The 19,196-nt window shown below is 42.7% G+C and overlaps 1 protein-coding gene across 4 annotated transcripts in view; it reads left to right on the top strand.

Annotated features, from left to right (window-relative positions):
• Positions 1-2,180: 2,180 nt before the first annotated feature.
• The window catches only part of LOC140212579 (dyslexia-associated protein KIAA0319-like), a 76,181-nt gene continuing 59,165 nt past the window's right edge, over positions 2,181-19,196 (top strand). For 2 of the 4 annotated variants that reach the window (XM_072283548.1, XM_072283552.1), the window contains exons 1-2: positions 2,181-2,562; positions 14,547-14,677. In XM_072283548.1, the coding sequence (XP_072139649.1) occupies positions 14,626-14,677 (52 nt within the window). In that variant the 5' untranslated portion in view covers positions 2,181-2,562; positions 14,547-14,625. Of the gene's footprint in view, positions 2,563-2,855; positions 3,026-14,546; positions 14,678-19,196 lie in introns of those variants that run through there. The other 2 variants (XM_072283551.1, XM_072283549.1) reach the window with 2 other exon arrangements.

Below are 19,196 nucleotides of genomic sequence, written 5' to 3' on the forward strand. Positions count from 1 at the left end.
CTGGTCATGGACTCATCTCCACCCACCTGCCTTTTCCCCATAACCCTTAAATTCCCTTACTATGCAAAAATCTATCCATCCTTGTCTTAAATATATTTACTGAGGTAGCCTCCACTGCTTCATCGGGCAGAGAATTCCGCAGATTCACCGCTCTCTGGGAAAAGCAGTACCTCCTCATCTCTGTCCTAAATCTACTCCCCTGAATCTTGAGGCTATGTCCCCTAGTTCTAGTCTCACCTACCGGTGTAAACAACCTTCTTGCCTCTATCTTATCTACCCCTTTCATAATTCTATGTGTTTCTATAAGATCTCTTGTCATTCTTCTGAATTCCAGCGAATACAGTCCCAGGTGACTCAATCTCTCCTCATAGTCCATTCTCCTCATATCTGGAATCAACCTGGTGAACCTCCTCTACACCGCCTCCAAAGCCAGTATATCCAAGTATGGAGACCAGAACTGCACACAGTACTCCAGGTGCAGCCTCACCAGTACCCTGTACAGTTGCAACATAAGCTCCCTGCTCTTAAATTCAATCCCTCTAGCAATGAAGGCCAACATTTCATTTGTCTTCTTGATAGCCTGCTGCACCTGCAAACCAACCTTTGTGATTCATGCACGGGCACTCCCAAGACTCTCTGCACAACAGCATGCTGCAATTTTTTTACCATTTAAATAAAGATCTGATCTTCCATTTTTCCTTCCAAATTGGATGACCTCGCATTTACCAACATTGTACTCAACTTGCCAGACCCTTGCCCACTCACTTAACCTATCTATATCTCTCTGCAGACTCTCCGTATCTTCTGCACAATTTGCTTTTCCACTCATTTAGTGTCATCAGGAAACTTAGATACACTACACACCGTCCCCTCTTCCAGATCGTTAATGTATATTGTGAACAGCTGTGGGCCCAGTGCCGACCCCTGCGGCACATCGCTCACCGCTGATTGACAACCAGAGTAACCCATGTATCCCAACTCTCTGTTTTCTATTGGTTAACTAATCCTCTATCCATGCTAATACATCACCCTCAACTCTATGTTTCCTTCTCTTATCTTGTACGCAGCACCTTATCGAACGCCTTCTGGAAATCCAGGTAAGCAACGTCCATCTGTTCCCCTCTATCCACTGTGCTCATCATATCCGCAAAGAACTCCAGTAAGTTTGTCAAACAGGACCTGCCTGTGCTGAATTCATACTGCATCCGCCTGATGGATACATTTCTTTCCAGATGCTTCGCTATTTCTTCTTTAATGATAGCTTCAAGCATTTTTCCAACTACAGATGTTAAACCAACTATAGTTACCTGCCTTTGCCTACATCCTTTTTTGAACAATGGCGTGACATTCGCCGTCTTCCAATCGGCTGGAATCTGCCCAGAGTCCAGAGAATTTTGGTAAATTATCACCAAAGCCTCTACCATAACTTTTGGCATTTTTTTTAGTACCCTGGGATGCATTCCATCAGGACTAGGGAACTTATCGATCTTCAGGCCCACAAGCTTGCTCGGCACTACCTCTTTATCTGAAATTGTTGCACTCAGAGTTTGCTGTTATCCAGACCACATTGTTCCTCTCCCGAACCTGATGAAGGATTCCTCATCTGAAATGTAAATTATTTCTCTTTCCACTGATGCCACCTGCCCTGCTTAGCGTTTCGGCATTTTCTGTCTTTAAATAATGTTGGCTCAGTTTTTTTCTCATGCTCCTCAAAGTTAAGCCTGCTGGAGACGTCCCACCACTTTTTTATTAACAGCACATAGCACAGACCAGGAAGCGTAATGTGCTAGTAATTAACCGCATCATGTCGTTTCATCGCATAATACGACAGACATTCCCTTCATTTTATACGCCCGCCTTCTTCCCTACTAAGGACAAACTTGGATCTCTCTCTCCCTCCCATTTCTGCCCAGAAACCCTCACTGTTCCTCTTTCCACAAACGCCGCCCAATTTGCTGGGCTTTTCCAGCATTTTCTGCTGAAGTGCGTTCAGAATTCAGGAATAATAAAGACTAGCCTCCGTGTTGATTTAATGTTTTTTTTCGTATAAGAACAGCATTTATACTGCTGAATAGCGGGCTGGGAATTTGTGAATATAGTGAACTTTGACCGTAAATGTGTAGTTGAAAAGTAATATCCAGTAATAAAGCATCTTGAAGCTGTACAGTGAACGCGGAACACCGAGTCGTGGCTCCACGACTGAAATACATTCTGTGGTGGAATATAGTCCCGCAGATAACTGTGCGGGAGCTAACCGTTTACGTGAGCAGCATTTCCATCCTTACAATAAGGTGGCAGATGTGAGCGGCAGCTGAGACCACGGGATCACATCACATCTGGTGCCGAGAGGAGGGTTCAGTAACCGGAGCCGGCGCTCGCACCGTACACCTGCCTCACAGTCACTGCGGTCACCGCGGACGAGGACAGTCTGTGAGTGTTGCTTTGATCCCAGCGTCCGCAGATTATTTTGTGTGTACCATTGACTGCGGCTCCGTGGGCTGCTACTCGGATGAACTCGGCTCGCTCAGTGCAGACGGTGGAGAGCAGCAAAGAATTGGCTAGGTAGGATTCAAGCAGGCTGCTTCTCGGTAGTAGGAATCTAGCAACCTTATTCTTCGCCCATTCTCTGACCCCACCCCACCCCAGCCCAGTGGGAGATTTGCCCGCGGCTGACTCCTCAGATGGGAGTCATTCCCACTGCCGGTCTGCGTTGTAGGGCCGACCCGCACATCATGGGGGAATACAATGCAAGCCGTGAACTACCGGGAATAACCACAGTCTAGGCCGATCTGATGCGCAAGGTGACTCATTTCCTTCACCATCCCTGTGTTCTCTAGTGGTTCCCTGATCCACCGGCTTCAGGGTGGAAGAAATCTTGGGTTGCATGTCAGGAGGTGGACGGCACTGTCTCTTTGTGGCATCCGAGCGAGGCACGTCTCTCCCTCGGTTTCTGAGGTAATCTCGAATCACAGAAGTGTCTCGCTGGAGTCGTGGTGACCAAGTGAACCCGCCAGAGCTAACCCCAGTGAGTGCGCGATAAGTATTTGGAGGAATAATTTTAAAACGGGGTGGGAGGGGGGAGAGAGAGAGAGAGAGAGAGAATAAAAATATCAACACCCCCACATCCCTTAGTTCCCGGCCTATCGGCTTGCTAATAGGCCACCTTCATTTTTAAAGAGACGAGGATATAAGAATCATGTACTTCGGCCATTAAAACTAACCAGACAACGTCACTGCCGAGCCATGACGGGTTGAGTTAATGGGGCCGGCTGGTAAATTTCTTAAAGCCGTTAAGTGCGAGTTTTAGTTCAGTTTCTTTGTTCTCACCGGGTCCCTACGCCGGCGAGTGGTCCAGTCTGCAGATTGATCGGTGTCTGATGCTGACAGTGGAATTCGCCAGCTAATCTCACCGAATCTTTTTACTGGAACAGTGTAAGGTGGGGCAGGTGTAATGAATGGCCAAGTTATTCTATTAGGAGCTTGTTGGAATTCTGAGCAAAGGTTTAATCAGTTATTTGGTTTGGTTGATGGTCGTCTCCACTCCCCATTCCATTTTGTAAGCTCTGTATCCCCGTCTCTTATCCAATTAGTTCTTTCAAATTACTTTCCCGTCTACCTTCATCACTAATGGAGACAAACTACCAGACTGGCCAGGGCTGACGGGAGAATCTCCATCCTCCCTTCATAGATCATTCCTGCTTGACAGGAAGAGACTGTGACCGTCTCTGTCCACCCACCTGGTACCGTGAAACAAGTTGTACCGTCAAGCACCGTCCTCTGAGATCTGTTAACGTGGCTCAAAGCCAAGGACAGGTAATTTTCTGGCTCAAAGGTCCAGTGATAGGTTTTTTGAAAAATAATAATTTCTCAGAAATGAGTCAGGTTTAGCTAACAGTGTGGATATTTGCCTAGTAATGTAATCAAGTTCACTGCAAGTTATTAAAGCTCAGAATGCAAATTGGCTGCAGGCATCAATATTTGGGCAATGGTAACTTCCATGGGGTGAACTGTGATGTCCATGGTAAATGGGGTATGCCTGTAAATGAATGAATTTACAGGGGAATAGTGAGATGAGTTCAAAAAAGGTATTTACTCTGATATTGGACCTGTGTGTGCCACTGAAGAGCAAGGCTCCATCAAAACAATGGGCTTCTAAAAGCACGAAGTGGGGGAAAAAAGCCAAACTGAGATGAAATCTCCCAAAATCTTAGCAATAAGCAGAGATTCGCAAAGTATATGTGTCTAAACAAACAATAATAGCTGTGAAAAAGAAAATGAAAGCTTACAATGGATGTCGAAGTCATGAAATGTTGTAACTAGGATATGAATGACAAAGCAAATGAAAAAGGTGGATAGATTTGAATGATCTATCATTCCACCATTTTCATTACAATATCATGATTTACAGTAAAGGAGGGTAGCTTTCCAAGACATTCTGAGTGATTTAAGATTAAATATGGAGCAAGAACCTGCAAAAATTAACAACAGCAAAATAGCAGTGAATTCATTAAAATAAGCCCAAAGAAGTCATATCAGAATCTCACAGCTTCCATTCCTGGATTTTAAAGAAATTGTGTGAGAGGCTGAAATTTCCTAAAATTGTAAATTCATTTTATTGTTTTCTACAAAGTGGGCAGAATGGTCTCTATCTATAGCAGCTCTCAGAATATTCCCATCAGTACCATTTCCCATTTATCCCCCTTGCAACCTATCCCCTCTCAGCTTCCTGCTCAGCAATCCTTACACACAAGGGCAATTTACAACACCCAATTCACTTACCCTGTCATCTCTGGAATATGGGAAGAAATGGGACAATGGGGCGGGGGTAGAGGGAGGATCCCACAGAAAGACCATCCATACTCTACGCAGACAGTGCTCAAAGTTAGAATTTAACCTAGATTAGTCTAGTTGGGCAACTACAGCAGCATTTGCTGTATCACTTTGCTAACGTTTTATCCATACCATTTCACGCTTTCCTCTAAGAAGACCACACCCTTGTCATGGGGTTTAGAGGCTATGTTGCCTGGAGTCAGCCATGCTGAACAGGCCAAAGGGTAGAAGCCAGACTAAGAGTGGTCCACCAGTCCTCTGGTTTCAGGGGTTCAGTTCAGGGCTAACAACCCTGACTGGTGAAACAAAACTGTTACAAAAACAGCAATAAATAATCCTTCTATATCTGAGTGTGACGGTATTCCTGAGTCTCCACCAGGGACTTGCATGACTGAGAGTAGTGAAAACCGAGCTACTGACACAATTGTGGAAGCCCTGGATACCACCAGGGATAGAGGACCTTCATTGCTGCCCTAAACCCCAGCAGTGTAATGGGCAGTGAAGTAGAGCACTTCACTCCTTAGAAAAATGGGAAAGGTGAGCCAAGGGAACTGTAAACCAATCAGTTTAATACCTGCAGTCAGGAAATTTGTGAAGAATAATGTGATGGCACATCTAGAAAAATAGGATTGAGTGAATCCATTATGAATATGCAATAAGTGTCCATCTTTGATTGAACAATTTGAAAAGTGGGCAGGAGAAAGTTTTTGCATGTAATTCATAAAGAGCTCAAGAAGGCATTTGATAGCATCCCCCATTTGAGACAGCTAGTGAATGTGAAGCTTGTTAATGATTAGAAAATTGATAAAGTAGCAAATCTGAAATAAAACGAAGTCTGAAATGGGTCAGACAATATAAATTAACATTTCAAATGGAAGACATTTCATCAGAACTGGGAAAGGGAGGGTGAGCTGATGATGGAGAGGGGCAAAATAACCGTTAAATTGCAAAAGTTCTTGTTTAAACTACTTTGTATACAAATGAAATGAAGAACCAAGCAATGTTTTTGGTAGAGGCACATGTGATTGCAGATACTGGAAATTAGAGATTAAACAATCTGCTGGGCCAGTGTCCTTGGGAGAAAAGGAATTGTTGATGATTTGGATCAAAACTCTGAATCACAATGGGGAGGTGGTTTTCTTTCAGATAAGACACCAAAATCAAAGTCTCATTTTCTGCTGATGCAGCATTATGACCGAAATCAGTGACATGTCCTTTCTTCTACCTGTAGAGTTCCTCCAGACGGTTGTTTGTTGCTGTTTTCAGTAGTTACTGTTGAGTATGTAATGTTTAATATTGCCATAGAAACCCATGTAGTCACTTGAATAATCAGGAGCACAAGGGACGGTGATGGTGGAATCTGGAACAACCCGTCAGAGGAACTCTGGGTTGAGCAGTGTCTGTGGTGGGGGGTGGGGGAGGAGGGGGGTTGCTGAGGAAGAATTGTCGTGGTTTCAGGTTAAAACCCTGCATTATCAGGAAATGGGACTTGGATTTTAGTGTCTCATCTGAAAGAGCAACACCTCCCAAAAATACTACTCTCCCTCGGTACAAGAATGAAGTCATGCTTTGTTGGCTTTAGATCTGCATCAGAACTTGACAGAACAGGTTGGTAACTAAGAGGTGAATGCTATCAACTGAGCAAAGCAGCACCATAACAACTATCGAGTCGCAGGGGTGCAGTGCTAAAATTTTTTAGGTGCCGGAGCTGACAAGATGCTTGTCATTTCCTATATCCTCTCTATATATATGTCACACCCAATTTGTGTACTTGCTCATTTCATGTACTGGGCAACTTCCTTGCCCCATTCACGTAATGAGCAGGTACACAAATTGGGTGTGATATATATATATAAAAATAGGGCTTCTTATAATGTCAAGCACTAAACCAAGATGAAAGAAATATATGAATTCCAGAGCTCCACAGAAATATAGTTTTAGTTGAAACATTAACAAGATTATAGCCTATCACTACATTTCAGTGTATAACTGGTACAATAAAACATATAATACTTAATTTAATAATATGACAAAGTATTGCATGGTTGCACTCACTAATTATCATAAAATATAATTATTAAACAAGTAAAGAAAAAGATGGTAATTATGTATTTTACCAATTTAAAAGTAATTACCTACTTACTAAATGCCACCAATGAGAAGTTTCACAATAGTTTCCACAAAAGGTCAGGTGTAATATGTGTTTGGGGGTCTGAAGCAACTCTCATCCTGGTGTCATCTGCTGATCTGTGGTGTCGCAGCCATGATGCGACGTACGGCTCAGGATTCCACTGAACTAGAGGAGATCCGTGTAGTTTAACAAACATAAGTGTTGATACATGATTTATGAGAATTCTTGAGCGTGTTGTTGTTATTATCAAGTTCATGTGACTGAATCCTTTCTGACTCTCAGCAGTACTAATGGGAATAACTTGTGAACAGCTCAGTAATGGACGTAAATCTTGGGGGATGCGGCGTCCACAATCCTCCACATAATCTCTGAAGGCATTTATTACAGAGGAAGAAGAAAGCTGAAACCTCTTACAGAGAGATGATATTGCAGCTTCTCCATAATTAGGTGATATTTCAGCAGGCCAGTTATCTTTATCAAGGGCACACATTTCATTTAGCAGGGATTTATACATACTTTGAGGTTTAGAAGTTTGAAAACCTTTCAAGGATGTTGCCGTGAACATACGGTGCTGCATATTGTTTATAAGACTAGTAAGAAACTGTAGATAATTAATGGAGACAATTTTGTTGGTGCTTGTTAAGGTAATTTCTCCAAACTTCCCCTTTTCAACTGCCTCTTGAGCTTCTAGAGTTTTTGTACCAGGTTGCTCTTTCAGTCCATGCAGTGATTTTGTGCTCCGTTGGATCAGTTTGTCTGCATAAACAATCGTAGTAGTGCATTTCTGTAAACACTCTGACAGTAAACCAAGTTCATGCAATGTGTCATACATTAGAGCTAAGTCCAATAGAAGCTGTTCTGAAGAGAGTCTTTTCAGCAGACCTTCACAGGTTTTTCTGTCACTCCCAGATCTTGTTACATTGCTTTTTCAAAATGAAAACACAGTGCTTCATAATTTTGCCACACTGCTGAAACTGTTCGAAACGAGCTAGCTACCCACCTGGTGCCCAGAACATGGCCTATTTTGCAAATTTGTTGTTCTAGTTGAGAGGCACATTCAGACAGTTCCTTTTGATTTAGAGGTGATCTACTGTAAACAGAGTACAATTTGTCCATAAATGATTGAAAATGATTTATTTCATGAACTTCTCTCACCGAATCACCTACTGCAAGTTCTAATCTGTGATTCAGACAGTGCCAAGTTATCATATCAGGGTAATGTTCCTTGGGAATTGTAGCAACACCAGATTTGACACCAAGCATTACGCTCGCCCCATCACGCGCAAATGCTACAAGGTTCTGTTTCAAGCAAGGGTCATCAAACCCATGGTTATTGAGACAGTTCAATAGATGGTCAGTAATAGTTGCAGCTTTCTGATCAGGCAGTTCAATTAGATCTAAAAATATAAAATGGGGATCACCTTCCTTATCACTTTCACATTTCAAATAAATTATTAGGGCGGTCTTAATGCTCAGGCTTGTTGTTTCATCAATGAGAACAGAAAATTTGCCATTTATCTGCTTGATATGCTGGCAAATTTTCTTTTTCATATTAATGGCTATGTGATTAATTATCTCTGTAGCACTAGTACGGGAATGCAGTCCAATTCCAATGTCAATACCATTTTTTTTGAAGTTCCAATAAGCCAAAGTGATCAGAGTATGGTTTGTCATTCTGAGCTAAATAATATGTAGAATGAAAAATTGAACAAGTTGCTTTTAGATGCGAAGCATTCAAGGTGTCACATAATTTTCGAAGAGCACCTTCACTAGCTATATTTTCAACACTTAGAGCAGCAGTGTGAGCTTTTGATAGTTTGTGATCAACAATTTTCTTTCTTAGAGACTTCAAGCGTGTACTTCGATCGGCTCCATAATAGAATACTTGGTACACCTGCCATGCCGATTCTCCCGTGATCTGTAAGTTCTTGAGGCTGTAACGCTTTACATAACCAGCCAGCCATCCCTTACTAGCCTTAAACTCCTTCCTCTTGCTGTCCTCAACCCCCTCACAGTAGTGCTCATAGAGGCTAAGTGCTTTTTCATGCATAATTTTGCCATCAACAGGGATATGCTTCTGTGACATGTCCTCTAGCCACACGCTTAATGCTTTCTCAGTTTTTGCAAGTACTTTATCATGAACCAGAGAGACCATTTTTGACGTTGTAGGGGCAGCACTAACACTTCCACGAATTGCAGGTTCTTTCTGCTTTATTGTGCAAATGCTCGATTCGTTCTTACCGACCGTACGGCCCACTTCGGCGTGCGACGTGCCACTTTTCAAACGATCTAAGATTGTTACTTTCTCAATGAACAACGCTCAAACAGCGAGTGCTGGAGAGAGACTGAGGATCTGTGAAATGGCGGGAGGCAGGGTACGCTGCGACAATGGCTCAAGTGAGGAGGAATTTCACAAATACCCAAATAAAAAAACAGGATTTCACCAAAAATGATCAAATATCCCAATGTTATAAGTGGTATTTTCCCCACCAGCCACCACCCCCTCTCCCCAACCCCCGCTTCCATAAAATTCCCTCTATTTAATATGTGGCCTCTGTTAAATTCCCTGCTTGTTTATTTTGACTTTTTTTACAGAGGTGCTGGAGCGGTGCTCCGGTGAGCTCCGGCAGCACCGCTCCCCTGTTGAGTCGTTAACCAGAATGTGTTTGGGAAAGGGTGAGAACCTAGCCATAAAGAATACTGTAATTCCTCTCAGTTCTGTGATCCAGCTGGCAGGATTTCATTTGTTGCATTAACTAGTTCACTATAAGAATACAAGAAGCAGGATCTTGCAGTTCCACTTGCTACTAAATTGGATTTTGATGGTTCAAACAGTCTCAATGCCATCTTGCCAGGAAGAAGAAAAATCTTGGCTTTAAGGCATTCTCACCTATCTGTTGTTCCTATGTACCTAAGAGTGCAGTTTGGTAACCTTCCTAATAACTCCACTAATGTTGGGTTGTCGTCTCCCACCATGTAGACCTCATCACTTCAGACATCTTTATTTCTGAATTTGGGAATTTCAGTCAGGTGAACCATACCACAACGTAGAATCATAGAGATGTACAGCACAGAAACAGGCCCTTCAGCCCATGTAATCCATGCCGAAACCATTTAAACTGCCTACTCCCATCGACTTGCACCAGGACCATCGCCCTCCATATCCCTACTATCCATGTACCAATCCAAACTTCCCTTAAATGTTGATGTCGAGCTCCCATGGACAACTTGTGCTGGCAGCTCATTCCACACTCACATGGCCCCCTGAGTGAAGAAGTTTCCCCTCATGCTCCCCTTAAGCTTCTCAGCTTTCACCCTTAACCCATGACCTTTGGTTGTAGTCCCACTCAACCTCAGTGGGAAAAGTCTATTTGCATTTACCCTATCTATACCCCTCATAATTTTGTATACTTCTATCAAATCTCCTCTCAATCTTCTATGTCCTAATGAATACAGTCCTAACCTATTCAATCTTTCCTTATAACTCAGGTCCTCCAAACCTGGCAATATTCTTACAAATTTTCTCTGCACTCTTTCAACCTCGTTTACAGCTTTCCTATAGGTGACTAAAACTGCACACAATACTCCAAGTTAGGCCTCACCAATGTCTTGTATAACTTCAACATAACGTCCCATTTTCTGTACTCAATACATTGATTTATAAAGACCAATGTGCCATCAGCCTTCCTTTTGACCCCATCTACCTGTGATGCCACTTCCAAGAAATTATGTACCTGTATCCCTTTGTTCTAACACTCCTCAGTGTCCTACTGTTTACTGTGTAAGACAGATCCTGGATGGTCTACTGAAGTGCAACACCTCGTACTTGTTTGCATTAAATTCCATCTGCTATTCTTCTAGCTGATGCAGATCCCCCTGCAAGCCATGATGACCTTTCTCACTGTCCACTACACCCCCAATCTTAGTGTTATCCACAAATGTGCTGATCCAGTTAACCACATTATCATCCAGACAAACAACAAAGGCCCCAACACCGATCCCTGCAGCACACCACTAGTCACAGGCCTCCAGTCAGAGAGGCAACACTCTACTACCACTCTCTGGCTTCTCTCACAAAGCCAATGTCTAATCCAATTTACTATCTCACGCTGAATGCTAAGTGATTGAACCTTCTTGACCAGCCTCCCATGCGGGACCTTGTCAAATTCCTTGCTAAAGTCCATGTAGGCAACATCCACTGCCTTGCCTTCATCCACTTTCTTGGTAGCTTCATTGAAAAACTCTTATAAGATTGATTAGATGTGATCTACCACGCACGAAGCCATGCTGACTATCCTTAATCAGTCCATGTTTATCCAAATAATTATATATCGGGTGTCTGAGAATACCTTCCAATAACTTTCCCACAACTGATGTCAGAATCACCGGCCTATAATTTCCTGGTTTCTGTTCAGAGCCTTTTTTTAAATGGCGGAAAAATGTTGGCTATCCTCCAATCTTCTGGTATCTCTCCTGTCTCTAAGGATATTTTAACTATCTCTGCTGGGGCTCCAGCAATTTCTGCACTTGCCTCCCGTAGGGTCCAATGGAACACCTGTCAGTCCCTGGGGATTTATCCACCCTGATTTGCCTCAGGGTAGGACCAACCTTCTCTGTAATCCATACAGGGTCCATGAAATTGATGCCACCTTGCCCCACTTCTATCGACTCTGTATCCATCTCCCAAATAAATACAAATGCAAAGAATGCATTTAAGATCTCCCCTTCTGTCTTGGCTCCACACATGGATTACATTTTTGAAGGCCTCCTACTTTCCAAGTACACCTTTCCAGAAAGCAGCTTGTCCCAATTGACACTTGCCAGGTCATTTCTGATAGCATCAAAATTGGGTTTTCTCCAATTTGGAATCTCAACCCATGGACCAGACCTATCTCCTGGCACAAAATGGCATGGTAAATCTGCAGTGATGTCCATGACTGTCTATTGAATTTCTCAGAGACATGAAAATGTTTGTTGATTGCACTCTATAACATCATTGAATGGATGTTTCTATGAGCATAAAGATAAAGCACCTCTGTGGATTAATCTACAACAAAATTTTCTTTTTGTGTATGAATGAAGTGGGGTAGGCTTAAGGATATTGTTAATCTAAATTTATGTGAACAAGTGTGTTTGATTAATGCACTGGAAATTGAAGTTTCATCACAGTAATATCATTCTTTCTAATTTTGTGTTCATAACATAATGGGTTATCTGATCAATAGAGTGCTTTCCACTTCACACATTTAATATTGTTATTGAACGGTCCTCACTCAATTGGTTTTCCCATTTCTCTTGATCCGTGGTCAATAAATCTGAACGGCTGATGATCTGTGCTCAATCTAGTAAAAATTGTGAGGCAAAGGCAGTGGACGTTATCTATTTGGATTTAGCAAGGCCTTTGACAAAGCCCTGCATGGGAGGTTGATCAAGAAGACTTGGTGCCTTGGTAATCAGATGAAGTAAGAATTGAATTCGACATTGGCTTCGCGGGAGAAGTCAGAGAGTGGTAGTAGATGGTTGCTTCTCTGACTGGAGTCCAGCCTGTGGCTAGTGAAGTGCTGCAGGGATCGGTGCTGGGTCCATTGTTGTTCGTCATCCATATCAACAATCTGGATGATAATGTGTTAAAATAGATCAGTAGATTCATGGATGACATGAAGATTGGGAGCATAGTGCACAACGAGGAAGGCAATCAAAACTTGTAGTGGGATCTGGATCAGCTGAGAAAATGGGCTGAAAAATGGCAGATAGAACTTAATGCAGACAAATGTGAGGTGTTGTACTTTGGGAAGACAAACTGTAGTAGCATTTACACAGTGAATAGTAGAGCACCTGGGGAGTGCAGTAGAACAGAGAGATTTGGGAATAAAGATCCATAATTCCTTGAAACTGGCATCACAGATGAAAAGGTTTGTAAAGAGAGTGTATGGTACATTGACCTTTGTTATTCAAAATATTAAGTAGAGGTGTGTGGGCACGTGACCAAGTGGTTAAGGCATTGGACTAGCGACCTGAAGGTCGTGAGTTCGAGCCCCAGCCAAGGCAACGTGTGTTCTGTCCTTGAACAAGGCACTTAATCACACATTGCTCTATGATGACACTGGTGCCAAGCTGTATGGGTCCTAATGCCCTTCCCTTGGACAACATTGGTGTCGTGGAGAGGGGAGACTTGCAGCATGGGCAACTGCTGGTCTTCCATACAACCTTGCCCAGGCCTGCGCCCTGGAGACTGAAGACTTTCCAGGCACAGATCCATGGTCTCGCAAGACTAACGGATGCCTTTAAAGTAGAGGTGTTGGGATGTTATGTTGAAGTTTTATAAGATGTTAGTGAGGCCAAATTTGGAGCATTGCATGCACTTCTGGACATCTACCTACAGGAAAGATATCAATAAGATTGAAAGAATACAAAGAAAATTTGCAAGGATGTTGTTGGGACGAGGAGCTTAGTTATTGAGAAAGGTTGAATTGGTTTGGACTTTACTCCCTGGAAGGCAGGATAATGAGGGGGGATTTGACAAAATTGAGGGGATATATATATAGGGTAAATACAAGCAGGTTTTTTTTCCACTGAGGTTGGGTGAGACTAGAGATCAGAGGTTAAGGGTGAAATGTTAAAGGAAAAACTGAGGCTAACCTCTTCACTCAGAGGATGATGCGAGCATGGTACAAGCTGCCAGCAGAAGTAGATAATGCGGGTTTGATTGCAATGTTTAAGAGAAGTTTTGATAAATACATGGATGGGAAAGATATAGGGGGCTATGGTCTGGGGGTGGGCTAATGAGACCAAGCAGAATAAGAGTTTGGCTCAGGCTAGCTGGGCTGAAGGACGTGCTTCTGTTTTGCCGTATGACTCTATTACTCTAAGGTTTGTATAACAAAATAATATGCAATAAGAATTGGTTTGAAACTGTTTAAATTTAATTTAAAAAATATTTTATTGAGGTAGACAATGGAATAGGCCCATCTCGCGCTTCGAGCCACACCATCCAGCAATACCCTGATTTAATCCTAGCCGAATCACAAGACAATTTACAATGCTCAGTTAACGTACCAACTGGTAGGTCTTTGGACTGTGGCAGGAAACCGGAGCACCTGGAGAAAACCCATGTGGTCATGGGGAGAACATACAAACTCCTTACAGGCAGTGTCAGGAGCTGAACTGGGTCGCTTGTACTATAAAACACAGTGCTAACCACAGTGCTACTGTGGCGTCTAAGGGCCTAGCATCAACAAGTCTAAAGAGGATATATCCTTGTCTATTATATTTAAAAGACAACTGTTCTATTTGGACATGTTTTGATGATCTGGATGATGCAGAGAAGCCGTGCTGTGGAAATGCCCTTGTTACAGAAATGCAACTGAAGTTCAGAGGTCAGACTAAAAGTTCATGACCTTAAACCAGACTTTCTTTCTGGGGCAGAAATTTCTAAAAATATAACTTTGTTGTGACTTAGTTTTCTATATTATGGAATAAGATTTCAGCAAACTACTGCTATTATAACTGTGTGTAAATTTTTTTAAAGGCACTGGATAAATGATTTTATTGACTTGTTTTCTGACTATCGTGTGGTCTTTCCCAGTGTTTCCGAATTTTCAACTGAAGGAAGGAAAAGGAAAGAAGAAAGCTTTACACTGCCCTGGGGTTTTGTGCCATGAGAAATGATTCACTTGTGCTTTTCCCTCACTATTGCGTTGTTGTGCATCATAACAGGTATGTCACTGAAGCAATGGATTGGTTTTGCTTTGGTTGTCTATATAGAGAATTGTCTTAATTGCTTTGTAAAAGGTTTTATGTTTATTTTTAATATTATACAGAATCTAAATCAAACTGATCACTGTATTCCAATGTAGTGACCTTGCCTCTGCCTCTGCTGTTTTTGAAACAAAGAACTTTGTGAAGCACATACACAGAACTTTTCCCACTACTGATTTCTAACCTTTTTAAAATCTCATCAACCCTTTCTAGAATTCTTGGAATCTTACATTTGATCCATCCTGCCTCTATCAGCTGACGAATTAGTTGCAATTCCCTGTTCTTTCCATATGGCGCTACACCATTTTTCAAAATCCTCTCCCGAATTTGGTATTGATCCATGTGAATTTGAGATTAAACCTTGCTGAGGCCCTCCATTGGACAGGGTTGACCATGAATATTGCCTCCCTGCTGCATCAAACCAGTTTGCAAGCCAGGACAGTATGAGATGGAGAGCAAGCTGTTGCCCAGGCAGCAGGCTCCCCATCTCTATGCAGCTGATGAACCCAAAGGAACGGCAGAGACCAACGTAGGTTGGCACCAGAGGAATTGCCGGTCAGAGATGAACTCAATGTAGGACCGCCTTAGGGATTCCAGCTCCAGATTTTTCCTCTGGGGGTTTACTCCCGAAGGCTACCCTATGAGTGCATGTAGCAGCAAGGCAGAAGAGGTTTGAGATCTGAGTTTTCCTTCTCCTGGATGAGCCGCCAGTCACAGCTGATGAGCTCCATCTTCCCAAAGCAAATGGTATTCACTCTGGATATGCACTGACAATTTGGCCTCTGTCCTGCATCTTGTGCACAATAACATGTGAACCTCAGTGCAGTGTGTTGACAGTGTATTGAACTTGAATGCAGAGGCTTGATTTGTTGATGTTTCGTATGCTTGCACTCGCAACCACGGGCTTAGTACAACAAGGAAAATGTTGCTGGTTGTTTTTTCTTTATTTATTACCTAGGGATGCTGAGGCTGATTTTGTATTGTCGATGTTCTCATGGTAGTGTTGCTTGTGCTGCGCAGATGGGGGATTTGAACCTGGCTCCTTCCTGTACTGCATTGTGCAGGCAGTTGATAAGCTAATTGAGCTAATGGAAGAATTGCCTTTGCCATGATTTTTTTAAAAGACTTGCTTTGCTATGGAACATTGAGCATTACCAGACATCAGGATAAATTTTGGCCAAGGGAGAATCTCTCCATACTTGATGTCCATCTAAGAGAAGAGCCAGGGTTTAGTTGTCTGGTAGATCAGGGGTCCCCAACCTTTTTTGCACCACGGACTGGTTTAATACTGACAATATTCTTATGGACCAGCCGACCGGGAGGAGGGTGGGTGGTGTTCAAGTAGAGTTAAACTCACATCAACATGTCTTTTACAGTTAGGGTTGCCAACTTTCTCACTCCCAAGTAAGGGACAAAAGTAGCAGTCAAATCCCGGGACACTTTACCCCAGGAAAGACTACCAGGACCATGAAGCCTTGAACGGGCACCTGTGTGCGCATGTGATGTGTACATGCGCGTACGTGCCGATTTTTCCCCTACAAATCGGTTTCGTCTTCATCTTCCTGACTATACTGTACATACATTATTTCTATTTTATGTAGGCTGTGTATTTATCATATCATTCCTGCTTTTACTATATGTTATTGTTATTTATTTTCAGTTTTATGTGTTATTTGGTATGATTTGTTAGGTTATTTTTAGGATCTGGGAACACTCAAAAATTTTTCCCATATAAATTAGTGGTGATTGCTTCTTTGCTTTACGCCATTTTGGCACGAAAGGTTTCATAGGAACGCTCCACCTTAGCTGGGGGAATACAGGACAAGGGCGGTCCCGTATGGGACAGACCAATTTAGCCCAATATACGGGATGTCCCGGCAAATACGGGACAGTTGGCAACCCTATGTTCAAGTTCAACAGTGCGTGACAGGGAATGAGGAAAGGTGCAGCTGACTCATATCGTTTCCTCGTGGCCCGGTAGCACATGCTTTGCGGCCCGGTACTGGTCCGCGGCCTGGTGGTTGGGGACCGCTGTGGTAGATGACATCTACTTCGATGTTATACTTGGCTTGGATTTTGAGCTTGTTCTTGCGGTGATCTTGAGGTTGAACTCATTCAGTGGAGGAGGGGCTAGTGCTGAGTTAATGTTCACACCTGACGAGGTGCTTGAGTTCTCTGTCAAATTAAAGTTGACAGCATGAAATTGCTGTACTAAGGTTTCAGCCTCTCCACCTGGACCTGTTTCCCGATGCTCAGCTGCATAGTAACTGTGTTGTATCATGCTATAACCGCACCGATAGCAGGCAATTATAATTGGAATGTTGCTCCTGTACATTACCATGATATCCAATGCACTTTAATTTCCCTTGTTTCCTGTAAGAAATGCATGCGGTGTAATTTGCACCCTCGCACTTGCTATTAGTTCAAATACTAATATTTAAAAGTAATAGGAACAAGAGGAAAGCCCTGTAGATACTCGAGCCTGTTCAATCTTTCAATATCAGTCCATAAGACATAAGAGCAGAAATTGCTGCTTTAAATATATCCCATGACTTGGCCTCCACAGTGATAAAAGAGTATTACTGTTCAGATCCCCACAAACTCCCGATTCCCTGTATCCAAAAAGTCTCTCTGTTTCTGCCCTGAATATGTTTGATATCCCAACACTTCTGCCCGAGTTAGAGAATTTCTAAAGGTTTCTCAACCAAACAAGAGAATCATTTTCTCTTCATCTCCAATTTAAATGGCCACCCTGACGAGTCTAAAGTGATGTCCTCTGTTTCTAGCTTCATCCGCCAGGGGAAACCTTTCAACATCTAGCTTGCTGAACTTCCTTAGGATCTGAAATAGATCAATGAGATTTATATTCCGACACGACGTGGTTATAGACCCAGTCTGTTAAATATTTCGCTGTTCAACCGGCTGAACTGTCTCAGAGGTGCAGAGAGGCGGGCGGGTAGGGGCAAGGGCATGAAAGGGAATGAGGTGAGAAGCTGAGAGATGAGGGGTAGAAGAGGCAAAGGGATGAAAAAGAAGAAATCTGATGAGAGAAGATACTGCACCATAGAGTAAAGGGAAGGAGGTGGCGGGCAGTTTGTGAGGGCGGGGGTGGAGATGACAAGAGGTGGGAGAGCACCAGAATAAGGAAAAATTGAGTGGGGGTGAGGGGAGGAAAATGGGAGTGGCTGCCAGAGGTCAGAGAATTCTGGAGTTCTCGTTTGGTCTGGCCATTGCTCATACACTTGAATCTCTACTTCTGTACTCTGTTCCCCTTGCACTGAACGTGACGCTTCAATTATTACCTTCAAGACTCACTGTAACTGTATTGCAACTTCATACATTTCTGGTCCAATTGTGGAAGCTCTAGCACTGATCTCTGAGACCCACCACAAGTTACAGTTTGCTAAACTGAAGACGATCACATTGAAAGGGAGATTATCATTTGATAAGGTCATGATCATAAACCCCAGAGTGAGAGTTGAGGCTGTCCTCCTGGTATTAGACAATGCACAGATTAATTGAAAGAAGACATGGTGGAGCTGGTGTTACTATAATTAAAATGGCACTCTGTGAAAGAAGGGCATTGTCCTGATTTTTGCATGTGGCTGAGCTTTGGAAATTATGCATGATATTCTGAATTTTGGATCCTACTCACATAATCGTTTTACAGCCATTGAGTGTGTATATTTAAGGTGGAAGTTGACTGTTTCCTGATTGGTCAGGGCATCAAAGGATATGGCGAGAAGGCAGATGTATGGGTTTGTGTGGGATCTGGGATCAGCCATGAATGGAATGGCAGAGCTGACTCGATGGGCTGAATGGCCTAATTCTGCTCCTATGTCTTATGGTCTTACGTAGTGTGCCATAGTGAGAAACCGGGTTGGAATTTTGTTTCCATTGATCAATTGGTCCTGAGCTCCCTTTAATAGTCGTCCTTCACACTGCTTGCCATATGAGTGATAGGAATAGCAAATATAAAGTGTAGACAACTTTTGGTCTTTATTTTCAGATACACAAACTCCAACACAGAAGGTAAAATACTTACTTTGTTCTCAACATGATGCATTACATAGAGAGAAGAAACTGCCACGTGACAGTAGTGTTTGAATGGCCATCTGTGTAGCTGTTAATTTAAATAGCCAAGGTTTGAAAATCCTTTACATTAAAATGAAATATAGTAAATGGACAAAGTCTAGAAATGGGAAAACTTTTTATTGCTCATTTATCTTAAATTGTAGGCCTTATTTGAGGGAGTGTCATCTTACTCCAGTTTCCCTTCAGATGATTGTGATATATCCACCAGGTGACTGCAGAGAGTAACTTAAAGGAATTGGTATTTTAAAAAGCCATGGATTGCCCAGGTACTACTGTCGTGTAGTGGTTAGCGAGATGCCATTACAGCTTGGGGCTTTCACATTCGAAGTTCAATTCCGGTGTCCTCCGTAAGAAGTTTGTATGTCCTTCCTTTGAAAGTGTG

The sequence above is a fragment of the Mobula birostris genome, chromosome 19 (assembly GCF_030028105.1).
Source record: "Mobula birostris isolate sMobBir1 chromosome 19, sMobBir1.hap1, whole genome shotgun sequence".
NCBI lineage: Eukaryota > Metazoa > Chordata > Chondrichthyes > Myliobatiformes > Myliobatidae > Mobula > Mobula birostris.